The sequence below is a fragment of the Miniopterus schreibersii genome (assembly GCF_964146895.1).
Source record: "Miniopterus schreibersii genome assembly, chromosome: 18".
Classification (NCBI taxonomy): domain Eukaryota; kingdom Metazoa; phylum Chordata; class Mammalia; order Chiroptera; family Miniopteridae; genus Miniopterus; species Miniopterus schreibersii.
The window spans coordinates 8,734,678-8,744,436 of record NC_138121.1 but is presented as its reverse complement, the minus strand read 5'-3'; the positions used below and the strand labels follow the sequence as shown (position 1 = coordinate 8,744,436).

Here is a 9,759-nt window from a genome sequence, read left to right as displayed (position 1 = left end):
GGAGAAAAAGCGCCTCCTGACTGCTGAGTGGGAAGCAGCCCACAGGCCTTCAAAAGCCAAGCCGGGGGAAGGAGGTGAGGGTGGCAGGTCAGGCTCTTCCATGTCACAGGGCCTGTGAGTTGCTGTTCCCAAGGGACAACTTGCTGGCCAGGTATGGTGGCCGTAGGAGCAAATGGTCCCGCTCCTCCCTCCCTACAATGAGGTTCATAACAATGCCTATTATGTGCCTGGCACTAGTCTATGGTCTGCATTTAAGCCTCACAACAACCCTGGGAAGTAGGTACTATTATGTCGTTTTAATTCTACAGATGTGGAAACTGAGATACAGAAAGGTTAAATGACTTGCTCACTATCACACAGTCAGGAAGTAGGACAAAAAGCATTTGAATCTGGGCTCTTACCCACTGCAGCATGCTGCTTCCCAGCCCTTTTGTTGTAGCCTTGTTTTCAGTCAAGTGGTATTGCCCTTTAGATAGGAGGCTGCGAGAAGTCACTAGCAGCTTAGTATGAATCAGTCAGCCTCTTCCTGCCACTGAAGAACAGCAATCATTGCTGTCGTTTAGAGGACCCCTGTAGAGTAGGAATTAAATAGCTGGGCTCTGGAGTCATAATGCCTGCAACTAAAGCCCAGCACCACTTCCCAGCTGTATGACTTTGGGCAAGTGCCATCACTAATCCGGGCCTCATTTTCCTCATCTGTGAAGTCCCCATTTTCCTGATGAGGAAACCAAGAGGTACACCCAGAACTTTAGAACCTGGGTCTGAGCACATCCCGCCTCCACAAAGATGAGGAACCAAAAACAGGTTCTGTGAGAGGGAAGTTCAGAGTTCTTAGGCCTCAGTGGGTGTCCTGGGAGATGGGCCCAGGTGCTCGGATGCCAGGAGGTGGGATAGCTCCAGTCTCCACACATTCATTCTCTACACATTTGTGTGGAGGAAAGGGAGCACTGGAAGCTTGGGCCTATCTGTGCAGGGACAGCATGGCCACCTAGAGGGTTGGACAAGCCAGGCCCTCCTGCGTGCTCCTCTTCAGGGGCACCTTTTCTTCCTGCCCCTTGGACCCCTTGGGTTGGGTGCCTGATCCTGGCCAGGCTGCTGGGAACTGGGGCCCCAACTTCAGTCAGTAGAGGCGAGATGGGATATGTGCTTTGTCCTGGGGAGGAAGACACCCTAGCTCTGGCCCAGCCGGTCCTTGTCGCAGCCCCAGCTGCGCTCTATCTCCTGACTGTACCCAGCTGGGACCACTGGTACAACTAGACCTGCTGTTAAAATACTGAAATACCTTCCAGCTTTTGGTAAATAGCCACTACCCACTTCTGATGCCCTGCACCCCCCCCCAGGACCCTCCAGGCCTCCCCAGGCCCCAGCCCAGGGGCTCTCCTGAGGGAGCCCTGGGAGACTTGCCCATCCTGATTGATGGAGGGCCCCGCCAATGTTTGATATCTTTCCTGGCTCGGCAGCAATGTCAATCCCCTGCCCGCAAGTTCAGAGTCCTCAGATATGGGTGTCCATTTCACATAGATGCCTCTGCATCCTTCAAAGTCCTGTGTCAATGACACTTTCTTCAGGTAGCCCCCCGAAACTTTTACCACCCCAAGAGTGAATGGCTCCTCCCACTCCCTGGGCTCCCAAGTACCGTGGACCATTCACCACTTTGTTCTAACCCTCTGCACACAGGCCCTTCTCCTTGATGCCAGGGGCCACCTTCTACTGGTCTTTGTGGTCTCAATTCCAATGGCCCTGCCAAGCACACAGTAAGTGCCCAATAAAATTCATGGAATGGGTGACTGTTGATGATGTGCTGTGGTGATAGCGGGCATATTTGGTCCTGTGAATCTCCCACAGGCCGTCATTCCCACAGGAGCCGAGTGCCACCCGCACACTAGGGCCTGGCTGGGACTGGGCCAGGGCTGGGGGAGGTGAGGACAGGATGTGAGTCCCAGGGGTGCAAGGTCAGCAGAGCCTGTTCTCATGCTCTCTGGCTGAGGAGGAGTGATTGAGGAGGAGTGATTTTCCATCTGTCTGGGCCAGCTGCGGGCGCTGGGAGACGAGAGCAGCAGGAGAGAGGGGGATTTGGGGGGGTGGAGCTGGGGGAAGCCCAGAGTGATGAGGGAGAGGAAAAACAGGCACTCAGTGTTATTGTTAGAGAATCATTAAATACTACTTATAAACAAGCCAGGAGGGAGCTACGAGGGGGGCGGTGGAGGGGCCGCAGAGGCGAGAGGGAGTCAGGGCCGTGAGGTCCGGGCCCGGTCCTGGAGGGGGCTCAGGCTGCGGTCACTGGAGGGGCTGGGCTGGCGGAGGCCTGGCTGCTTGTGGAGGCCTCGCAGCTTCACCAGTAGTTCCTGGACGAAGTCCTGAGGACAGGGTGGAGGGTGCTGAGAACATGGGGAGAGGTGGGGGCCCCTGCCCAGCCCAGCCCCTACGACCCAGGCCCCTGCTTCTGCTTTTTGGTCAGTGAGAGGGCGTGGAGGTGAAGTTAAGGAGGGGGAGAGGCCATAAAGACAGAGAAGACTGGGGGGGGTGGGGAAGAGAGACAGATGGGAGAGAGCAAAAGGGAAAGATACAAAGAATGAGAGATGGGGACAGACAAAGAGAGACAGGGAGATATAGAGAAAGAGAGATAGGGAGGCTGGGAGAGGGATGGAGACAGAGACTGGGACACAGAGACAGAGATAGAGATACAGAGAAAGATGCAGAGATAGTGAGAGGGAGAAACAAAGGGACAGAGAAAGAAACAGAGCCACAGCGAACATCTGAGATGTTTCTCAGGCCAAGAGATCACCAGGAGGGTCCCCGGGGACAGAAGCCTGAGCCTCCAGGACAGACAGACAGACACACAGGGTCCCTCGGGCAGCCCAGAGCTAGTTAAAGAAACATGAATATTTTTCCCTTTTAAAGTAGGGAAGGAAGAGGGAGGGGTTGGGCCACTCAGCTGCAGAGCCTGGAAGGATGGCCCCCCCCCCCAGAGATGGGAAAGGGAGCCCCAGGGTGGAGGAGCAGTAACGGGAGAGGGAAGGAGGGAGACAGCTCCCGTAGTCAGAGCGCAGCAGAGACAGAAACAGGAGACACATGGGGGAGCGTCTTGGAGGGGAGGAGACAATGGAGCCCAGTGGCAGATGGGGACAGAGGAGGCAGGAGTTAGGAAGATAAAAGACACCACTGGAGAGAGGAAAGGGCTCCCCAGAGTTCCTTCTGCTGGTTCCGGGCATGGCCAGCTTTCCCCTGCTCCCCAGAGACCCCCTCCCCCATGAGGGTGCAGGGGCCAGAACGGGCCTGTAAGGGAGAAAACTCACCTCTGTGGGGTTCATGCACGATTTCAGGAGCCCCTAAACCCCCCGCCCATGCAAAAAACAAACAAACAAAAAGTAAATGACTAACAACACCTCGACCCCTCCCGCCCCTTCCCTTTACCAACAGAGCCCCAAGCAACAAGACTATGAAGTCAGACTCCAAGGTGGACTTCCCACCTGGCTTCAAGGGAACACAGCCTGAGTGCCCCATCAAATGACTGGGGTCAGGGCTGAGTCAAGAAACTCTAGATCCCGAGAGGGCAAGAAGGTCACACAGCATTTCCTGCCTCTAGGAGAGAACAGGCCATAAGAGCCAAAGGGTCTGGCTGTGACTTCCAGCTCCTCTCTTTCTGGGCTGGGGGACCCTGGGCAGTGATTACATCTCTCTGGGGTTCACGGTCCTCATCTGGAAAATGGAGAGCAGTACCTACTTCATAGGGTTTTGTGATGATTAAATAAGTTAATAAGTGTAAAGCGATTGAAATAGTGCCTGGCACATAGTAAGTACTCAATAAACATGGAACCATTGCTCTGATTGTTAGGAAGGAGCAAGGTAGAGGAGCGGGGGAGGCAGCTTTCCCCTCCACCTACCTGGATTTTCTGGCTTCTGTCCTCTTCATTCTCTAATTCCAACAACTCGTCAATGTTGACTTCATCAGGCATGTCTGCCTCCTAAGGCAAGGAGGAGGGAAGGCTGGCCAGACGCCCTTTCCCCTCCCTCCCACGCCTTTGTCCAGGGGCTCTGGAGGAGCCCGAGGCCCCAGGGCCCAGCTGGTGGGTTCTGGAGCAATAATGTGGCAGTCAGGGACAGCACCGCCTAGGCGAGACATCTGGGTGCTGGGGGGAGGAGTGACAGATGGGTTGACAAAGGCCCAGGGCCTGTATCAGCTCAAATGCCTGGGCCCCTATGCCCAGGGGACCTCAGGGTTGGCATGGGCCTCTCTGCTTGGCCCCAGTTTCCACAGCGGGGGGAGACAGGCCTGGTCGAGTTTTGGAATGTCCGATTCTGGGATTCAGGAGAGGGGCTGGCTCTGCCCTTTCAAGGAAAAGTCTAAGCTAGGTGCGGGGGAGGTGCTGCAGCCCAGAGCCTGCTGGGGTTGGCCCCTTGCCCCGGAGGACAGAAAGGAGCACAGAGGGCCAAAGCGCAACCCCTTGTGTCCAAGGAGATGACCACCAAGGCCCGGCCTCCCCACAAAGTAGGTGGGATGAGCCATGAGCCTAACTTTAAGCAACTAAGAGGGGGACTCCTAGTATAGCCTCTTGAGGCTGAGGGCCAAATTCAGGCTGGCTCAGTATCCTTGCAGGGGACAGAACCCAGCTGTTGGAGAAAGAGATTCCCCGAGGCTACAGATTTTTTCTTCCCCCACCCAAAGTTCTGCTGACTTAGTGCAGCCTTCAGGACTGGGTGGTCCAGTGTTCAGCAAAGGCATGGAGTGTCTGTAAGTGTGTTCCACGCCTGTGGGTGTCTGTACAAGGGGCCTGGGCCAGCATGAGGGTGCAGAGGTATGTGGCATCATGTGTGTGGCCTGCACAGGGGCCTGTGATCCTGTGGGTGTGAAGTGTGTGGCTCTAGCTTAACTGTGTTTGTCTCATCATATGTATCACAGGCAACCATAGTGCCCACCGCCCGAGGGTGACCTCATAGGATGCGACCTACCACGAGCAACTGGACCTGACTGTTCATCTGTACAAGCCCATGTGTGTCTGGGAACAGAGGGACCTCGTGTCACTGTGAGGGGCCATGGTTTCTACCACCTTCACACTGTGCTGAGGATTTCTGCCTCCTGTGTGTCTGTGTACTGCTGTGACCATCAGGAACCTAGGACTGTGTTCCATAGCGTGTGTGCTGTGCAAAGTATGACTTCCATCAGAGGCTCCAGTGAAATGTCTGTGTCTGTCTGTAGCCTGTGTAGCAACACCTGAGACTATGGGTCATGCCCTAGGTGCCCAGCAGCAGCTGTAGTTTGTATGTCCATATGTACCTACAGCTTACACTGTTTTCTATCTGGGTGTAACTATCATTTCTGTCATTTTTTTGGTTTGTTTTTTAAAATCCTCACTCGAGGACATGCTTAGAGAGAGGAAAGGAGAGAGAGAGAAACATTGATGTGAGAGAGAAACATCGATTGGTTGCCTCCCAAACATGCCCTGACTGGGGACTGAACCCGAAACCCACGTATGTGCCCTGACTGAGAGTGGAACTAGCAACCTTTTTGTGCAAAGGATGATGGTCCAGCCAATCCAGAGGGGCTCATTTCTGTCATTTCATGCCTGAGTGCCTGCAGCATTTGTCATGTGGTTATTGTTTTTGCCATTACGGAATAGCGGTAATGATTTAGCTGTAGGGGTTGTAGCTTGTACTATGAATGGCTACAGCTTCTGCTGGTGTACGTCTGCGATGAACTGTAACTGTAGTCCTTTTGTGTGAGTGTAGTTGTGTTGTGTGTCTGCATATGGCTGTGGCCTGTGCTACTGTGTCTGTGGATGCTCTTGGCTGGAGCATATGTTGATCTGTAAGTGATCACAGCTTGTGTCCTTGAGAGTCTGTGTATGGCTGTTGCTTCGGTGTCTGTGAATGGCTATAGCTTGTCACTGTGCACGTCTGTGAATACTGTTGCTTCCTTTGCTATATATCTCTGTGTGGTTGTATCTCCCCTGTCACCATTTCTATGTTTGGCTTTAGGACATCCCCTCCCCCCACCCTTTCTCCAGATATGGCTGCTCCGACTCCCCAACTTTGCCTCCTCACCCCCTAGATGGTAAGCCCCTGGCCCTCCCCAGATATTTGGGCACCTCTCTGGTGATTCAAGTGGATGTCTCTCTCTGTGTCCACAAGCAGAGTGCCATCGAGGGAGGATGGCCAGGCTAGTAAGTCCAATGAGTGCCTGACCTCTGGGCGTGCGTGTGCAACAGCGAGCACAAGCAACCAAAGACCCCAAGGACGCAGGATGCCCGGTACTTCCCTTACGTCCCCATACCCCTCCCCGCCTCACCCTGCCGCGGTATAGCTCCTCCAATCGCCCGTCGATCCACTTCTCCACGTCCAGCCGCCGCTGCAGCTCCCGCCGGTCGTACTTGACTGTGACTCGCGCGTGGCGTTTCTGCAGCCCCCCGGGGCTGCCCCCTGGACCGCGGGACCGAGACGGAGCCTGCAGCTTGCTCAGCACCCTCTTGCCCAGCCGCTGAGCAGCCATCGCGTCCCGGCTCCGGACCCCCGCGCTGAGCAGCGCGCCTCCGCCGTGCGCCCACGGGGCCTCTTACGGGGCGGGGCGGGGCGGGGCGGGGCGGGGTCGACAGGGGGCGTGGCCTCGGGCTTGCCCGGGGGTCGGCCCCGCCCCAGCCGCCCGGGGCCTCAGTTTTCCCGCTTGCAACCCGAGGACTTGCCGTCGCGCCGGCGTAAAGCCCGCAGCCGAGCGGGGCTCAGGTATGGGCAGGGTCCGGAGCCCCTGGCCCGGCTGGGCGTCTGGGGCTCCAGGGCACTGGATCCCGGGGTCGGGGTACCAGGACAGGCTCTGGGGAACCGGCCTGTGTGCGCCCTCTGGCGGTTGCAAGGAACGGTGCAGGAGGTTCCTGACCACCTTTCTTTGCAGAGGAACGTCAAATCAGGAACGTCAAGTCACAATACTCACAGGACGTCATTTGTTTGTTGTTTCATTTTTCCACTCATCCGCGCATTCATTCGTTTATTTAATCGTTCACTCTACAAATATTCATTGAGTGCTTTCTCTGTAGCAGGGCAGTGAACAAGAGACAAGCCCAGTCCTCATGGAGTTGACAGGCATATTATAAGTTTATTAGAATATAAGTTCTTTGGAGAAATAGGAAGCAGAAAAGGAGGAATGTAGTGAGGGCAGGGTTGCGATTTTAGCAAGGGGGACAAGAGAAGACCCTTACCTTACTTCACAGGTCTTCCCACTTCTACTTATAAGTAGTAAGAATGATACTTTAAAACTTAATTTTGACCATGTCCCTCCCCTGCTTAAAACTATCCATAAGTAGGCAATGGTTTCTTGGATATTGACATAAGAAACATTAAAGGCCCTGGCTGGGTAATCCGTTGGTTAGAGCATCGTCCCAATATGCCAAGGTTTCGAGTTACATCCCCGGTCAGGGCACATACAAGAAGCAACCAATGACTGCGTGAATAAGTGGAACAGCAAGTCGATGTTTCTCTCTCTCTCTCTCTCTGCCTCTAACAAATCAATAAATAAAATTTTAGAAAGAAAAGCCTTCAAACCTGTAGAGAATTTTTATGAGTTTATTTGAGCCACACTGAGGACATATGCCAGAGAGCAAGATCTGAACTGCTTCAGGGAGTAACAGTTTTGCAGTTTCTTTCATGCATTTAAGATTAAGGAGGGAACTAAGGAAGATTATTTGAAGGTGGGAGAAAGCAATGCAGGGACTGGATTACAGGATAAGATCATGTGTTCTCTCTCTTTTTTTTTTTATGCTTTAAAATTTAGAAAGCCATGTAATCCTATAATTTGAGAAGTGATTTAGACCATTTAATAGTATTAAATAATAACCTGGAAGTAGCAGGTAATGTTGAGATGCTGGGCTTTAAATGACAGGGTGGATTTTAGTTCTGTTGTTTACATGTGTTCTCTTGATGGTGGTTAAGTTTATGTCAAAGGTGTGTTAACCTAGAAGCACAGAAACAATGGACAGGGCTTACTTAAAGCAAAAATAAATCTTTTACTGAAAAGTTATAGACCTGGGCCTCTTTACCCACAGTGACCTGCCCAGTTAGGAATTTATTACCAGGTCACCCGTGAGGTTGGTATTTTCGTCCACAGATGACATCCAATTTATGTATTTTTTTCTTTTGTTGCTTGTGCTTTTGGTATAACACTGTGGACTTAAAAAAAGTGGGGGAGGCGGATATGGAAAGTAACCTCGAAGGGTGATTTAATCATAAATTCCTAACTGGGCAGGCCACGGTGGGTAGTAAAACGTTTATCTTTGCCTTAAGCAAGCTCTGTCCACTGTTTCTGTGCATCTAGGTTAACACACTTTTGAAATGCCTCTTTTCAGACCCCTCCTCCTAATACCTGTTCACCCTTCCAGACCCCTCCATAACCTCCCCTGTAATACATCCCTGCCTTGCTTCATCTCACTCTCATGGAATCTTCTTTATGTTCCTGCTTAATTTCAAATTCATAAAACAAACTGCAAAACTTATTTTCCAGAGCAGCTGAAATCTTGGTCTCTGGCATATGTTGTTAGCTTGGCTCAAAGAAATCCTTATAAAAATTCTCTACAGGTTTGGACATTTATGGCAACTTATTACTTTTTTTACTTTTTAAAAATGCATCTTTATTGTTGAAAATATTGCAGCTGTCCCCTTCCCCCCCCATTGACCTCTCCACCCCATCTCCAGCCCATTATATTGACACATTTAAATTAAAAACTTTTGTGTTTCAAAGGACACTATTAAGAAAGTGAAAAGACAACCCCATAGAACTGGAGAAAAAATTGCAAATCATATATCTTATTAGACACTCGTATCTAAAATAAATAAAGAAGTTATGCAACTCAATCACAATAGGACAAATAACCCAATTTAAAAATGGACAAAGGATCTGAATAGACATTTCTCTAAAAAGTAAACGTGAAAGACAATCAACACAATAAATGATGTTCAACATTATTGGTTATCAGAAAAATACAAATCCATGATGAAATACCACTTCACAGCCACTTGGATGGCTATAATTAATTTATTTTTTAATCCTCACCCAAGGATATGTTTTACTGATTTTTAGAGAGAGAGGGAAGGAGGGAGAGAGAGAGAGAGAGGGAGAGAGAGAGACATAGATTGGTTGCCTCCCATATTCACCCAGACTAGGGCTCAAACCTGCAACCTAGGTACGTGCCCTGACCGAGAATCTGAAACTAGACAACAAATGGGTCTGGGCTGCCTGTCACTACTTGAGCCAATGAAGCAAAGAGAGTTGACTTGTATATGAACATTTACTCCAATATTGCATTTATTCCAATATTGCCAGCAAAATGGGGGAGCAGGGTGTTATCCAGGAAAATCTGCTCTAAACATTCCCCTACCCCCCATAAACCAGCTGCTTATATTGGGTAGAAGGACAAAGATTACAGGGGAAGCAGGCAAAGGAATTACAGGCCTAGGGAAGTAGGCAACATGAGTAAGAATGGGTGTAATGGTTCAATGCAGCTGGACTCCAGGTTCCCAGGTCCCAGGGGTACAACTCCCAGCCAGGTTAGAAAGTACTTTTTCTAATTGGGACAGAACAATCACAGTTAACAGAACTTGATTAATATTTCTTATAGCTATAGCTAACAATCACTGTCAACAGAGCATGATCACCATCTCTGCCCCCAAGAAATCGAACCTGCAACCTTTTGGTGTCTGGGATGACACTCCAGCCAGCTGAGCCACCTGCCCAGAGCCGGCTATAATTTTTTTAAAATGGAAAATACCAACTGTTGA

The 9,759-nt window shown here is 51.2% G+C and overlaps 1 protein-coding gene across 2 annotated transcripts; it reads right to left on the bottom strand.

The window, feature by feature from the left end:
* Positions 1-279: 279 nt before the first annotated feature.
* PPP1R14A (protein phosphatase 1 regulatory inhibitor subunit 14A) lies at positions 280-6,559 on the bottom strand. Of its 2 annotated transcripts, XM_081118147.1 has the most exons (4): positions 6,287-6,559; positions 3,885-3,965; positions 3,297-3,329; positions 280-2,357 (listed from the first exon to the last, which is right to left on the bottom strand). In XM_081118147.1, the coding sequence occupies exons 1-4, from the start codon at positions 6,485-6,487 to the stop codon at positions 2,229-2,231; spliced, it is 444 nt and encodes a 147-aa protein (XP_080974273.1). In that variant the 5' UTR covers positions 6,488-6,559; the 3' UTR covers positions 280-2,228. The 2 variants fall into 2 exon arrangements, with proteins under 2 accessions (XP_080974273.1, XP_080974274.1); XM_081118148.1 differs by lacking the exon at positions 3,297-3,329 and having other exon boundaries at positions 2,145-2,357; positions 6,287-6,548.
* Between the last annotated feature and the right edge of the window lie 3,200 nt (positions 6,560-9,759).